General features: G+C 47.8%; 2 protein-coding genes across 7 annotated transcripts in view; one reads left to right on the top strand and one right to left on the bottom strand.

Moving 5' to 3' along the window:
* The window catches only part of GRAP2 (GRB2 related adaptor protein 2), a 63,809-nt gene that overhangs the window by 39,235 nt on the left and 8,237 nt on the right, over positions 1-16,337 (top strand). For all 3 annotated transcript variants that reach the window (XM_027593476.2, XM_027593473.2, XM_027593474.2), the window contains exons 2-4: positions 4,417-4,508; positions 11,088-11,179; positions 14,013-14,132. In XM_027593476.2, coding sequence (XP_027449277.2) covers positions 4,431-4,508; positions 11,088-11,179; positions 14,013-14,132 — 290 coding nt within the window. In that variant the 5' untranslated portion in view covers positions 4,417-4,430. The remainder of the gene's footprint in view (positions 1-4,416; positions 4,509-11,087; positions 11,180-14,012; positions 14,133-16,337) is intronic.
* Positions 1-16,337, bottom strand: part of ENTHD1 (ENTH domain containing 1) — a 174,155-nt gene that overhangs the window by 154,663 nt on the left and 3,155 nt on the right. For 2 of the 4 annotated variants that reach the window (XM_027593466.2, XM_027593468.2), the window contains exons 2-3: positions 2,578-2,655; positions 257-459 (exon numbers count right to left, since the gene is read on the bottom strand). The gene's annotated coding sequence lies outside the window, so the exon portion shown is untranslated. Of the gene's footprint in view, positions 1-256; positions 460-2,577; positions 2,656-8,594; positions 8,672-9,023; positions 10,323-16,337 lie in introns of those variants that run through there. The other 2 variants (XM_027593470.2, XM_027593471.2) reach the window with 2 other exon arrangements.

Raw genomic sequence — 16,337 nt, 5'->3', positions numbered from 1 at the left:
ACAGAGAGAGAGAGAGAGAGAGAGAGAGAGAGGCAGAGGGAGAAGCAGGCTCCCAAGGAGCAGGGAGCCCGATTCCAGGACCCTGGGATCATGACCTGAGCCGAAGGCAGACGCTTAACCATCTGAGCCACCCAGGCGCCCTCCTAATAACTTTTCAAGAACATCTCCATTGTGTACAGTGGTATAGTACAGATTACCTATAATCTTTTTTTTTTCCTGGTAAGGTTTCCTACTTCTGAAAAGTAATGGAACTGACCTTGTTAATTCAGAGCGGGGAGTAAGCACTCTGCCTTCTCATTGACTCCGGAGGGGCTTTGCCTGACAAATAGAAAGGCTGTGGGTTCCAAATCTCCACATTATGTGAGGTTGAACTGCCTGGAGAATTTTACATTTTTAGCCAAGCTTCTCTTGATAGCTGCAGTCAAAGTCCTTTCATGTAAACTCCTCAGTGTTCTATCACTGCATTTCATAACAAAATAAATTAATAAAAATTACGTTTGTCATTACCGTCCTGATAAATATGCTAAAGCAATATTTATAAAGAGCAATGTTTCTCTCTTTTTCAAAAAATAACTTAACTGAATTACAGCATAAACTGGTGCAAAAAGTCACAAAATATTTAAATTAACGTTCTCTCCCGCAAAATAGGAAGTGGTGTTGCCGATTCGATTTAGGACCCAGCTCCTTCTTTCTTTGGGTCCTGAGCCTGAATCTTCCAACAGCTTTGTGGTGTTATGCAATTGCTCTTTTTAAGAGATGCATAAAACGGAAACCTTGGCTATTCATAGCCAACTTAGGAGGAGCTGAAATCTTTCAAGAAGTTTCTCGCCTGGTACGATTTTTGAGGGTAACTACGTGTTTCTGAACACATCCAATTAATCTGGATTTGACATGGCGGCTCTTTTAAAGAGCCGTCTTGTGGCTTTTGTTTTTGTCCTCAGTGGTGACTGTATTTTAGAAGTAGACAAACATTCCTGGTATATAAGCCTGAATATTTTTCAGGGTTTTCTTTTCTTTTCTTTTTTTTTTTTTTTTTGGCGGTAAAAGAAGCTTAAATGGAAATGCAGGGGCAGAGAAATCGTGCCTGGGGAAGTCCTGTGTGGTCCTTCCAAGTGGCGCAGCAGATCTGTGTCACAGGGCTGCTAATGGATATTGCACGCAATTCATAAAGGGGCAAAGGGAGAGAGACACAGAGGGATGGTGAGAAGCAGAGCCAGCATTAAGGGCAGGAGCCCGGCATGGTTCCGAGGTAGGATTCTTGGACAAATGGCATCCTCAGCGGGGTCAGGGTGGGTGGGGGAGGCTGCAGGAGGCGGCTTGACTGCCCCTGGACACTGTCACTTGTCATTCACGTTCTGTAGCAGGCAGCATTTCAGCCATTTCTGAAGCTGATCACTGGATGGAAACGCACACTGAATCCATCCGTGAGGTTCTTTAAAGAGATGTCTCTCTCTTCATTTCCCCCCCGAGGTCAGGAGCACTGTAACTGCACACAGCAGCTGGAAGGTTCCATTGCGTTCTTGAACTCTTGAGCTGGCTGCGCTTCCCCCCCCCCCGCCCCTCCCCTTTTCTCTTTTGTCTTGTAATTGTTGCTACCATGTTTTCAAGATAATATATATATATAGTAGAAGTTACAGACTATAACAAATGAATAAATACTGAACAAAATACGTTAGTTCAGTTTTCTTTTTCCCTGGTGGTGGTTTAAAAGTTTTCAAAATTAAGACTAATATTGGATATAGAAAAATGGGATAAAAATTTCCATGCCTTTTTATGATCAAACAGAAGATGGACCCCTGGGGGTTGGCACGGCTGTTAGGGAAGCAGGGAATGGTAACTTCAAGGGGAGAAATTGCAAAGCCCTGGGTTTGGAACGAAAATAGAACATACCCCACTCCCCCCGAACATCTCCCTCCTACCAAACAGCATCTGAGCAGATTTCATTTCACAAATGGAAATGGGAAATGGGACGCACACACATTTTTTTTTTCCAAAGTGATTTCATGAAGAGTGGGCCTATTTAATGGGGTTTTTGGAGCCAGGATTAATATTATAAGCTAGGGAGTTCGGTGATGTACCCGTGAAGTTGGCTTTGCCATACCACCTGCCTCGTGGGGGAAGGCAGAGAAGAGAGCCGCTTCTCAGAAGCAATGCTGTTCTGCCTCGGCCTTCTCACCGAAGTCACGCACGACCAGCCTGGACCAAGCACCCAGGCTGCATCCGGGTTACACGTAATGTAGGAAAGATCTTCCCAAGCTCAAGGTCATATCTAGAGCATGCCTTAGATATATTTTCATCCCTAATTTATGTGACTTTCTAATATGTTTAGCATTTGCCCTCCCCTTGTCTCCATCCTGCTTATTAAGGTAAATTTGCATAGAAATGGGATCTTGGTTTTCAGGACCATTCACCTGACACTTGCTCTCCTGAGGTGACCAGTATCTGCTGTGGATACCATGACGGTGACCCGCAGACACCACATCTTCCCGCAAGCTCAAGGCAAGGCCTTAATTAGGGGAGGCTTTTCATGTTAAAGCCACAGGGTGAAGCAAATCAGCAAAAGCATTTAGCACTCACCAAGGAGGGCAGAATACTCCTTCCTGTCGAGTGGGCCATCCTAGGTCACAATTTTAATTCGCCTTAGATGGACAGATCCTGAAGAAAGGGTACAAAAAGTATATCTATATTTTTGTTTGGAAATAAATTTTGGCTGGTGATAAAGCTCAGACAATTCACTATGACATTTCACTCTGGCTCCTGAAATATTTTTTGCTTAATATCTACCTTCGGGATGGGTAATCGTCATCTCTACAAATTGCCTTTGGAAGACTCAGCAAATGTGTAAAATCAGAGAACCGAGCCCCTTGCTGTTACCACTGTGGCAGTTGGCTTTAATCCCCTGATCTCTGCGTGCTGCACCCTCGCACCGGCAGCCACCTTCCTCATTTACCCAAATCTTGTCACTTGGGTGGAAATTCCCACTGAGAGTATGATTGTGGTCCTGGTTTGCTGGTTACTGAAAGCCATTAGGTGTGAGGTTACTAACCTAAAGGGTTTCAGACTTAGCCAAATTCTGATAAACGTAAATGCCAAACAACAGCTTTCAAGACTGTCCTAACAGCAAACTGTCTTAGCAGAAAACCAAAGGATTTGCGGGTCATGGGGAATAAGCATCAAATTTCAGAGAGGAAAGTTCATAAAAGATGGGAGAAATCAGAAGAAAACCCAGGCTGCTTTTGGCCAGGCTACCTTTGCTGAGGATAAATTCATTCCATACAATTATTTTTTTTAAGGATTATTTATTTGTTTGTTTGTTTGTTTAGAGAGAGCACACGTGTGCACAGGGGGAGGGGCAGAGGGAGAGGGAGGGAGAGAATCTTAAGCCAACTCCATGCCCAGTGCGGAGCCTGACTCGGGGCTTGATCTCACAACACTGAGATTATGATCTGAGCCAAAATCAGGAGTCGGAGGCTCAACTGACTGAGCCACCCAGGCACCTCTATTATTAGTTGAATATATGATCCCCACTTTACAGATGAGAAAACTGAGACACCGAGAGGTTTAGTTATTGCACAAAATCATACAGCTTGTCACCAACAAAACCAGGACTCTGCTCTTTCTTACAGACATGCTTCAGTGTCTCCTAAAAAAAAAAAAAAAAAACCAAAAAACAAAAAACAAACCAACTATATTTCATTTGTAGGCTAACTTTTTTATTTTATATAGGTCTTGTGTATTATTGGGGGGGAATAATATTTTAACTTGATGCCAAAGTATTAGAATGAAATTTTTTTTAAAAAGGTACTTGACTTACACTCTAATAATGAAATAAGGAATCTGACTAATCTAGTCCCCTGCCTCTAGAACCAGAACGCTTTCCACTCTCAAACCATGTGGAAGGGCGCTGAGTTCCCCACTGGCCGATGCTGCCTAATTCTCTTAAATGATTTAGACGTAAAAGGGAAAATGGCATCTGTCTAATTAATACTGCCTGGTTAAATATAGCTGCCAAGGGACAGCCTCAGGACGATGTTTACAGAACAGTCTTCCAGCCCCTCGGGCCTCAAGTTAAAGATGATAGCGAGTCTTCCATCCTTATCAACCAGAAACAGGGATGCCCCCAGAAAGGGTGACAGGCCAGACAGGCAGAGGCAGATGAAAGGAATGGGAAAGGCGTTGCTGGCCTCCGTTCCCTGCTCCTGGCATGCGGGGATTCAGGGAAGAAAGGGAGGCACATCCTACAGGCTCCCTCCCGCAACAATTCCCCGGGATTCGAAAAATCTCCCTGTGTGCCTGGGCCTCCCCCTCAGGCCTGGAGGCCTTGGACCAGGCGCCTACCACCTGCTCAGACTGCTATGCAGCCCGCTGCTCTCCTCTGGACAGAAGGGCATAATGAGCACATTACTTCTCTTCCAGCTTCACGTCCCGACATGGAAGCCATCGCCAAGTTTGACTTCACCGCCTCAGGCGAGGATGAACTGAGCTTTCACACTGGAGACGTTCTGAAGGTAGGTGACATGGGGCCCTCTGGGGGGCCCTGGGGAGTTTGGGTTACTCTGGTCAGGTCCCCAAGTTCACCTAACAACCCACACCTTTTTCTTAAGAACTACACACAGCTCCTTTCAAAAAGAGAAGTTCACCTCAATCAAAAAGGTTCCTTCTGAGCACTCCCGGGCACCAGTTTCCAGAATGGGTGATGGAAAGAAGCCACCACCCTTGTCCTGAGATGCTCGTGGTCTGGTGGGGGGAAGAAAGCCATCCAAAGGGCTCTTACAGATATTCTTGTCTAAATGCTCAGGGAGCACAGGTGAGGGAACCTTGAGAGATGGGGTCGCAGGAATGAGCGGCAACTTCTGTGGTCAGGGAATGCAGTGCCCGTGAGTTGGACTTTGACCTCAAGCTCGGAGGTGAGCTAGCCTGGGGGGCATTCAGTGAGCATTGTGAGGAACTTAACAGGAGGGTGGGGGTGGAGACAGCCTGGGAACGACAGCTGGAGGGGACGTGGGCCAACGGAGGCCTGCACACCCGGCCCCTCAAGGACACCCTAGAACTTGCCTAACACCCACACTTGAGTTGTAGTGGCTGCTTGCAGGGCTGAAGAGGCCTCGGACTTCCACATTCCACGCACCGCACTTACAGGCTTAAGTCCTGCATCTTCGCCCCTGTTTTGAGCAAAAGCACAAGCCCTTACACAGGCCCTTTGGCGAGTCTGCGATGCTAATGCCCCCCGCCCCCCCGGCCTGGCCTCAGAGGACCCTCAGAAATCCCCATCCCTGGTCCTCAGAAGCCCACGTGGGCCTTCTCAGACTGCACCATAGCACTGAGGCCGGCCTCACCACGAAGTAGGCTTGCTGTAGAGAGAACCTTGTCAGTACGGGACAGGGTGACTCAGAAAGTGTCCACGGAGCACAGACCAGGTAGGATGACTTGGTTTGGAACTTGAACACCCCCGGGATTCATCCTTCTAGCTGTTGTCACCTTGCAAAGATCTAGTAATATAGTTGCGAAGAGGGTGGCTTCGATCCTGGAGCTTCTCAAGATCAAAGTGTCCCCTGGGCTGCTGACCCAAGAAAAGGTGACCTTCACTTCTGTGGGATCTTACCAAGGTCACAGAGGGATCTGCCACATGGTGAGCAGTCCCTCCCTTCTCTATGGGATATTGTGACCATGTGATTATCAACCGCTATAGAGCGTCCTCAGTCGAGAGAGACCAGGGGGCCAACTCCACCCCTCATCTCCCATTGCAAACAGAACCTAACATCCGCCTCGTGGGTTTCCTATTCCTCAGAAAAGGAAAAGGGAAAAAAAAACCCTTTCCTCAACTCAGCTTCTCAGTCTACCTCCTGATTTCTTTCCTCTCCTTCGCTACCAACACCGGGAGGGCTTCTCTATGCCAGTGTCTCCACTTCCTCACTTCCCATTTATTCCACTGGAACCTTCTGGAATCTGCCTTTTACCCCCAACACTCCCTGTATGCCCACCAGGGATCTCTTTAATGTGGAATATAATGACCCTACTAACGCGTCTGTGGAGTTTAACACTGTTAACTGGCCCTTTTCTGGATCTGAATGGAGTTCGGCCTCACTCCTAAACATGTACTCTGTGCCATTTTTCTTTCTTGAGATCTCTTAAGCAATCCCCTTCTTCATGAGAGAGGAGTCTGATACACTAAAAAGGAGCAGGAGTTTAGAGCCAGATAAACTGAGTTTGAATCCCAGCTTACTAGCTGTGTGTCCTTGGGTCAGTCACTTGCCCCTCTGAGCTTCCGTCTTTATCTGTAAGTAGAATCCGTATCTATTTTGCAGGGTTCCGGAAAGGATTAGAGGTAATGGTCCCAGCTCAAAGTGGATGCTTCATAAATGGTTGCCACATTTCAGTATTACCCATTCCTGCTGCCAGTCAGACCATTGCCACAGCCTCTTGACTGACTTCATCACCTCCTCTCGCTTACTCCTTTAATCGTTTCACATACTAGTCTCAGGAGGATCTTTCTGGAAGACAAGTCGGGTCAGATCACTTCCTTACTCAAAAGAATTCAGTGGTTCCCCATTACCAATTGATTGAAATTTAAGCCACCTGATCCCAACACACTACCTAAGCTCATCAAGCTCTCGTCCATGAACATGCACACATACATACACCATACACACACACACACACACACACACACACACACACACACACACACGCACACACCTCTGTGTGTGCAATGCCCAGGTCATACTGCAGTATACACACTGTGCTGTGTCGGTTCTCCCCATACTCCCAATGCCTTTCTCCTGCACACACATATTTGATCACCTCTGCCTGGGAACCTTCACTCCCTCTACACTCCCATTGGCCCCAGCAAGATTAATCACTCCCTCTTCAGCTCTTCCACAGCATTGCACACACACACTTCTTTCAAGGCACCAATGATCTCACCTCCCATGACAGTTAGTTATTGGTGAGCAGCCAAGCCTCCGTGTTCTTGCGCACCCCATGCACCCATCTCTCATCACTGCCCTTACCCTGTGGAATCCTGATTGCCGGGCCCGCCTGTGTCCAAACCAGCAGAGAGTTGACTGTCCCTAATATCTGATGAACGAATGAGTGGTTGATTACTCCAGTGGTCTGTGAGCTCCCTGAGAGCAGAGCCATGCCTGGTTCATCTTTGTGCCTTCCCAGCAGCACCCCACACAAGTCCTGGTCCCAAATAGGTACCAGTGGCTTGAATTGTTAAATTGCGTTTCTACAGGGTCATGTAGAATTCCACCAGAAGGGCAAACCTCTCCTTCCTTTCAAATTCTGTCCCTTGCAGCCTAACGGTGGAACGGAAAGTAGAGAGGGGCCTGTTAGCTGAGCCCCACAGCAGGTCTACATCATGGTAGTTAGTGCCCCGCCTGTGCATCTCTACGTGCAACTGCAACCCTACTCTGCCACTCCAGAGATGGGTCATGAGCCCCAAGATCTTGCAAGTGCTTTCAAAGGCGGCTCTTGACTGCCGCAGTAATCTACTCCTGGGATGCTCTTTCATCCTAGGCTTTTCGTGCTAAAAGACTAAACAGACTTTCTCACTAGAAGGCACAAACAATGTCTGACTAGTTCACCACCAACCCACCCACTCCAGACTGTGACTTCCCCAGGATCAAGACCTCAGCTTATTCATGTCTATATTCCCAGCACCTAAGTGCAAACAGCAGGTGCTCACTAGATGCTGATGACAGGACGATGAACAAGATGGTGGACGGGGAACTCCGGCCAAATGACTTGATCCCGCTTCTTCCGTGAAAGAAGTATTTGACGTCAGGAGCCGGATGTTTCATGTTCGTGCCTCAACCACCGCGCCCCACCACCACCACCAGACCTGCAGCTACACACAGCACCGGACTTACATTTCCCTCTGAAATTTGCCAGTCATTTTTTCTCTTGACCCAGTCCATTTCTACCTATTTCTGTAATGTGTCCAACTCAACCCCATTTCTTCCTACTAAAACAGTGACCTGAAAGCACTAACAGTTAGTCCTATGTCAATTAACTTCTCCAATACTTCAGATTTCTGCTCTGCCTCTAAGAGCTATAATTCCACCCAATTTTAAAATTCTCCCAACTGTACATTTTGTCCTCTTGCCACGTCTAACTTATTCTCAGGCCACGTAACCCAGAAAATTATTCTCGTAGGCAACATGATAAGGATTAAGACACAGTAAAGTGAAGTCTGAAACCTCATGTGCTCAGGCTGAACCCCTTGCTTGGGTTTTCATGATGGGGCCAAGAGATAGGGGGAACCGAACAGGCAGAGAGATGAGAAGAACAGGAAGTATGGGGCCCTGGGCCAACAACGGCAGGAGGAAACCACCTCCCCCCAAACACTCTTCTTTGCAGAAAATGAGATTCTTTTAAAACCTCGCCTTCCTATACACCATAAAAAGCCTGTAAATTCACCTCCCTGGGAACATGATCTCAGGCAGACGGAGCACCAGGTGGTGGGGAGAAATGGCCGGCATTGAGGGATAATCTTTCAGTTTCTACAGGAGGTAGATGGGTGGGAGCCACAATTACTAAAATTACAGCTGGTTTCAGGTCAGAGAACTAAGTACAAAGTTGGTTCTTACCGTGATGAGCCGATTTCCAATTGGCCTCTTTTACCTTATCCCTGCTCACCTTGTACTTGACATTTGCTACCCAGCCCAAACATCACACTCCCATGTGACAGGAGAAAGGAATTCCAAAGCCATAAATTGGGGGAGGGGGGCGCGAAGGCGTGGAGTGAAATGTCCTTGTGTTCTTTGTGTGCTGAGTTTCCTAGTTCTTTTTCTGACCTAGATTTTCTGCTCCCCCCGCCCTACCGCACCCCCATCGGCATAAACATACCCACGCGTCCTTAGTGATACCGGCAGTCACATTTGATGTTAGAAACTATAAAGTTTTCTGTCCTCAGCAATTCTAGAACTCAAATATGGGACACACTTTTATTTCTTCAGAACAAGTGATTAAATTCAAAACATACACATATAATACTTTAAAGAACTTATAAACCCTACCATGTCCTTCAGAGCTGGAGTCCTCCCTCCTAAGTATACCACATTTTGCAGAATTGTATTTTTAAAAACAGCATACACTTTCTGAAGGCCTTCGAGGTACCAGGGCTCATCTGATCCTCACATCAGCTCTGTAAGGGGCTAGCTGGTTGTTACTGTCCCCATTTTTCAGGTGGCTAATTGACTTGCCGAAGGTCATACAGATGGTGATGGGGCCAAGCTAGAAACCAGGTCTTCTCATTCCAAACTCAGAGGGCTGGCCCCTTTCTTCCACCTCGGGGGTGATTTTAGAAATATCAGTTATTCAGCTCTCTTCATCTCTTCCCGTCTCTGGAAGAGAGAAACCCGTGGCACCCGGACTTCAACTCCACCTGCTTTAGGATGACTCTCAAATCCCGAATGCCAGTCCCCACTTCCCTGCTGAGTCCAGACACACACCTCCAGCTGCTCACTGAGCTTTTCTTCTCAGACGGTCCCGGGGCAACTTGGATTCACCCACATGCAATCTGAAGCTCATGAGCTCTTCCTCAGACCTGCTCTTCCTCCTGTACTTTCTGTTTTAGCCAAGACATCACCACCCACTCAGTCTCCCAAGTCCGAGATCCAGAGCCCTCCCAGAATTCCCTTCTCCCTTGGTTCGGAGAACAGTCACACAATCCTGCACACTTTGCTTCCAGGTTCCTCTAAAATAGCCCTTCGCCTCTCGCAAGCATGGCTACACTGTCTTCCTAGACTTTTCGCCTCCAATCTGTCTTCACGCTCCGATACGGGACTCTTTCTTGGCTCTAATTCCTACTGTGTTACTTCCCTGCTCAGAAGCCTTTAGTGGCTCCCCATACATTTCAAGATAAAAGTCCAGACTTTTCAACATGGGCCTTGTGCCTCTGGTTTCCCCTCGCTCTGCCCCTGGGGCCACAATCTAAACTCCCGCTGGACCAAGGCCCTCCGTTCCCAGAATGCATCCCACTTCCTCCCATCCCAGAAGTTCCTGTGCCATCAGACTTTGCCTGGGTAACTTCTTTCGTTGCCAGGGCAACTCCAGGGTCTCTCCTCCAGGCAGTCTTTCCTACTCATCTTCTGCTTTGCCCTTCAGCATAGCACTTCCATCCGTTAAGGCATTGTCAGCTGCAAGAGGCAGAAACTTGAATACAGCTGAAATAATCATGCAGACTGATAACTTCTCACACAAAGTCCAGAAGTGGGAGGCTCCTATGTGGCTCACTCAGGGGCTCAATGACATCGTCAAGCTTCTGTTCATCGTTTGTCTCTGCCATCTCCATTATTTTTCAAGTCCATGCCACATACTTTAGAGATATTCCCAGTGGGGGATGGGGGCAAACATTTGTCTTTTAATAGTGAAACATTTTCTGAAATAACCAGAAGCCACATAGAGCCAAGTCTGGTGAGTCATATGAGTAATCAAGGGAAGCGATAACATTTGGGGTCACGGTCAACTAAAGACCATATAGTCATGAGACAGAACTTCTGGCTTTGCTTGGGATCTGGCACTAAAAGCAAGTTTAGAAAAGGCATTCCAAATATCTTGAGTTACGTCCAAATTGTTTGTGAAACACATGGAGTGTGAACACAAAAAGTTACTGTTTTCACAAAGCTGGCCCCACTGGATGTTTTAAGTTTTAATTTGCTTGTTTAAAGAAATAGGAACAAATTAAAATTTGAAAAGGTCCCTGGTTACCCGGCAGAGAAAAAGAAATCATGGGTTGGCCACTCTTGCCTTCCCAGCATCTGCTCAAATGTGGAGCTTCAGGAGTTGAGATCTGGGACATATGAATTTCCAAAATATACAGAGAATCCCCCGAGTGCTGAGTCTGGGAGGCCCCGCCATGATGGGGTCCCATGTGTGGCACCAGTGGACAGAAATAGCTTGGGGTCAAAGAAACCAAACTCCAGAGAGAAACCTGTTGCCCCCCCCACTGGAGCACCTGTGTGGTGCCCTTGGCGGTTTTTCGCTCTGAATCCGAAAGGGTGTTCTTTGCCCTGCGGTGACTGTCTTTTGTTTCTTGATGTCCTCCCTACAGTCTCTGTCCTTCCTTCTCTTCCATGTAGATCTTAAGTAACCAAGAGGAGTGGTTCAAGGCGGAGCTTGGGAGCCAAGAAGGATATGTGCCCAAGAATTTTATAGAAATCCAGTTTCCTGAGTAAGTATTTCCAGCCTGCTGACACGGGCCTACCCACACACACTCCCCTTACTTTTTCAGCAGTCACTAAAATTATCTATGCAGACCCAAGATACTGTCAAAATTGGTTGCCTCTGGAGAGGGAACCACTCAGCTGAAGGCCAGGGTGGGAGGGAGATTTGCATTTCACTGCATTCCCTTTTGAATTTTATACCATGCACATGGATCGCCTATTTTAGGTTTTATAAGCTAAACTCATCTATAATTGCAATCGCAGGGTTTCCATGAATCCTATCAGGGGCGCTGTTGGCCACCCCATGTCAAGAACTGCTCCTTGAGGGCACTTCTCCATTACCTCCCAATGTCTTCCATCCTCACCAGGGATCCCAAACAGCTCCCTGCCTTCCCTAAACCATGCTCATACCCCTGAGAACAGTCAGTGGGGGGAAAAGAGGAAATTCCCTTCATCAAGAGGAAAAAGAAAAATAGAGATTGGGTCTCGTTTGTCTCCAGAATTGACCACAAAGGTTAGATAGAAATCTAATCTCCGAGAGCCACGGTCTAGCTCAAAAGGGCACAGGTCTGTTAGCGGTCTTGGTGACTCTGGTGAGGTGCAGGAGCACCACTCACTGTGAACCAGGACTGGCCACTGAACCAACAGAATGACCACCAACCTCAAACCTTGATGCTGCCCTGTGATCGTCTATTTTTTTTAAAAGATTTTATTTATTTGAGAGAGAGCGTGAGCGGGGGTGGGGGGAGGGGGGAGAAGCAGACTCCCTGCTGAGCAGGGAGCCTGATCTGGGGCTCCATCCCAGGACTCCGGGATCAGGACCTGAGCCGAAGACAGATGCTTAACTGGCTGAGCCACCCAGGCGCCCTGCCCTGTAATCTTCTAGATAACCACCCGACACCTTGCTCCTCCGACCTCCAGCCCCTCCCCCACAGCGCTTGTGGCTTAGGGCCTTGCTTTCAGTGTCACTGGGAGGATGGAAGCCACCAGAAAAGCCCCTCTACCCCGCCCCCCAGCTGACTCACTGCATCCACCCACCTCCTGCAACCGTTCTCAGACAAGGATGCCTTTTCTGCAGCTGGTTTGGAAAGAATTGTCTGTGCTTCTAGCAGAAACTACTCCTCCCTCTCTCACACATCAATTCTCTCTCTCTCCTGGGTCATTCCCATCAGCAAAGACGCTGCAATTTCTCCCATCTTACCAAAAAAACAAAACAAAAATTCTTGATCCCAAGTCCCCTTCCAGCTACCACTGCACTTCTTAAAGAGACTTGTCTGTTTTCTCATCTCTAACTCCTCCCCGCCCTTTGAAACCTTTGAATCGCGGTTGCGGTGGACTGCGCGGCCGGCTGGTGGGTTCTAGCGTCTCTGCGTGATAGAATGTAAGCTCCACGAGGGCAGGCCTTCTTGTCTGCTCTGCTCACCACCACATCCCCGGTGCCCAGCCGAAGGCCAGCACATAGTAGATATTTGATAAAAACGGTTGAATGAACGAATGAGTAGCTTTGGAATGACAGGCAAAAACATACCCCTGCCCGTGTGTTTAATATGTAGTGTGTGGACATTTTTGCCAGTCTTGAAGTCACGTATCAAACTCCAATTTGAGGATGAATGTGTATTTTTCAAACAAGCCCCTAAGCATTCGCTGCCTTGTCCAAGATATTTCCTTCGAGGTATGGCTGCCATGGAGCATGCCCCGTTCCTTTACCCAGCCCCATTACATTCCCTACACAAGGCAAGCTGTGGTGGTTGCTTGTTCAGCCCTGGGGCCAAGTACAGCAGATGCTCTGGAATGATCTCCAGGGAGTTGGTGGCCGGAAACCCTCTGCTTCGAGCCCCTCACCGCCCAACCACGCTTCCCCTGCAGTGTCAGGTCTGGAATAAGGACATCCCTCCTGCCACTCCTGTCTGGACGTCAGGTTCCTAAATTCTAGAGAGCACAGGGGATTGCTCACAAAGGATTCCCAAGCGTGTCGGGACTTCCCCCTAAAGGGACGCACGCACTAGCCTTCCAGGGGCGGTGCTCAAGCAGCCGCCTTGGAGGAATGGGACGCGTCCCAGTCGGGGCTGCTGAGTGATTGCAAACACTCATTTGTGCTCTTCTGTGGTTGAGAGGTTTCTGGTCTCCTGCCCTGAGGCCGTAGCCTCTGTTTGGCAGCGCTTGGCCGTTTGCACGTATGCCAGGCCACCTGCCACAACACTGCCACCCTGACTGTCCCCAGAAAGAGGAGTTTCTCCTCCATTCCTTCTTTTTCACGGTAAAGATGATTCTCCTGGATTTGGGGGATGGCCAGGGAGCTGGCCGTGTAGACGCCGCTCTCTGGCAGCTGCTAGTCTGGCTCCACACCACCCAGATCACCAGGGCCCCTGGGCTCTGAGGGGGCCCACTGAGCTCTCAGCCTGGCTTCCCGGCTTCGGTCCCCCAGCGCCTGAAGGGGTTCCTGTCCTCCTGGTGCATCATCTGTCCCCTGCAGTTCTTTCCTAGTGACATCCCTCACAGAGCTGCCAGCAGGCGGCTGCTTCCCGCAGTGAGTCACTCCCACACTGTCCCATTTTGGTGCAGTGGCACATTTCCATGATTCAGGTTTTCCGAGCGCGAGAGAGACTTCTCCTGGAGGGAAGGAACAAAGGGGGCGCGTCAGGGGAACACTCACTTGCCTTGCCTGAAAACTGCCGGGAGCATTTGTTTGGTTTCAGAGGTCCTGGCCCCTCCTCTGTCTCTTTCTGCACTCTGCTGTCCAGAGTCCTCAGCCTCCATCCCTTTGGGTCATCTCTTCTCCCCTTCTCCTTCCAATCACTCTGGCATCTCACCAAGATTCTCTGGTTTTATCTCATCCAATAGGTGGTTTCATGAAGGTCTCTCGCGACACCAGGCAGAGAACTTACTTATGGGCAAGGAGGTTGGTTTCTTCATCATCCGGGCCAGCCAGAGCTCCCCAGGGGACTTCTCCATCTCCGTCAGGTACTGGCCACTCCCAACCCAGACTGCTAAAGCCATGAGGTGACCTCTTGAATGTGACCTATTGCTCAGGAACATGGTGGCCAAGGGACCCAGGCATCTTGTCAACTGGGATGCCATTCATCTCCTTCCCATGATGCATATATATGACTCCTGAGTATGCTGGTTTGTGGCCAAATTACATATATGTTCTGCCTCCTCCTAAGTGCTTCTGGAAGGACAGGATCTTTATCTATTTCACCTTTGTGTCTTTAACAGTGCCTTATAACCAGCAGGCATTCAGGGAGTATTTGTGCAAGGAAATGGGGTAGGAGAAGGAAGGGAGAATTCCCAATTGTCCACATCTGTCTTGGGGTTTAAATCTGAACCTTTCCTTCTCCTACTGATACATGTCTGAAGAAGGCTCAGAGGAAAATTAAAATCCCAAGTCATTGTTGTAGGTGGTTGCATAAAAAGAAGGGCCAGCTCAGCACACTGTAATGCAGCAAACTGATAGCGACAGATCTGAGCCGAGGAGGGCTGGGGTGAGGGACGATAGCGCAAAATCTCGCTAACGTGCAGCACCCAGGAGGAAATGAGTCAGTCCGGGCATAAACATGACACAGCCCCACGCTCAGAAACCCCAAGTCTGAGCGCACTGCATGTGGTCAGCATGTCTGGGATCGCAAGTCACATATCGGGCATGGTGACCACATGTGAAAGTGCACAAATTAATGCTGATATCCATACAGGAGGAGACGTGACAAGCTGTACAGTGGAACCTACTGTCAAGTTCATTGACAGGAAATGTTGGTCTGGATTATTCAACACACATTGAAAGGCATGTAGTTTCAGTGATTTAAGTGCGTAAATCCAATCTCGGGTAATGAACTGAGGCCACTTCACTATTTAGGAAGAATGGATATTTTAAGGAATAGGTAGGGAGGACTTAGGAATAATGGGTCAACCATTTGTATACATGTGTGCCTCTGAAGTGCTCCAAAATAGCTTGGTCTCATTAACATTGCCCTTGCAATCTTGCTTAAAATCTTAGTTTTCCTTAACTAAAACTTTTTTCTTTTTTCACAGTTTAGGCAACAGGAAATTTTAGCTCAGGCCAATACTGATGTATCACAAATTCTAAATTTGTTTGGTCTTAATGCAATTTTGCTCTATTAATAACTCTTACAGTCAAACCTCTTTTTTTAAGGGCCCTGATTACAGATTGGACCAGGTAAATGGTTACATTGAAGGGCATCTCTTGGTACCTCTGCTTTGCATGAAGTGCACTGTGGCTTCTCAGCTAGGAATTATGGTTTGTTTATATTTCCTCAACTAAGGTGACTTCTCCAAAACGGTCAGCCTTGACTTCTGCCACAGTCTCTCCCTACTGTTGAGGCGTTGCAGCCTCTTGTGATTATTACCATAATCATTACTACATCTTCTGCAGAAATGTAGCCTAATTTATTCCAAAGCAAATCATTTTTATTTATTTATACATCTGCCTTCTATCATGCAAAGATAATTAAGAGCTAATTGTAGTTCTATCACTTAGCATTTGTTAAGGGTCTGAAACACTAGATTTTAGAGTCTGGAGCCCTGAGTTTTATCCCTTTTTCTTCCCCTCTTAGAACTTGAGACAGTGGTGCAGCCACTCTCTCTCTCCATGGGCCCAGAGGACCGGGTGCAAGCCTGACATCCATCCTCTCAGCTTATGAGAGAGAGAGGGTTAATGTTTCTCACTCTGAGTTCTTTGACTAAGAGGTGGTGGATGAATAATTATATCACAAGAATATTTCCTCCTCCACACACAGATGTGAGGAGTAATGACTATGAATTAAGTCATGTGTTGTTAGAGTGAAGAAAGCATCTGTCAGTGGCCAACACCAAGGGGAAGACCATGCAGGGATTGCAGAGTGTCAGTTCGTAGCCCAGAGCAGTCAAGCAGAGGTCCCGTATGGGTTCACCTGGCCATGAACACAGCCTAGCACATAAGATGAGACTGAAGATCAATCAAAATTCCCATCGCCTCTGAACACAGACCACTGAATCCATCCTTAAGAAACCTGCACTAACCTTCAGAGGCATCTTCACTCCCCTACTCTCTTTAAATTCTTGACCTTTCTGTTGGATCAGGCAACCAATATCATTAGTTTATTTTTAGATATAAATGTATGTGTGTTTGGTGAATAAACTTGACATCGAAAAGAGAATGCCTTGGTGATGGGG

Source organism: Zalophus californianus, chromosome 9 (assembly GCF_009762305.2).
Source record: "Zalophus californianus isolate mZalCal1 chromosome 9, mZalCal1.pri.v2, whole genome shotgun sequence".
Classification (NCBI taxonomy): Eukaryota; Metazoa; Chordata; class Mammalia; order Carnivora; family Otariidae; genus Zalophus; species Zalophus californianus.
This window is presented reverse-complemented; position numbering and strand designations above follow the sequence as displayed.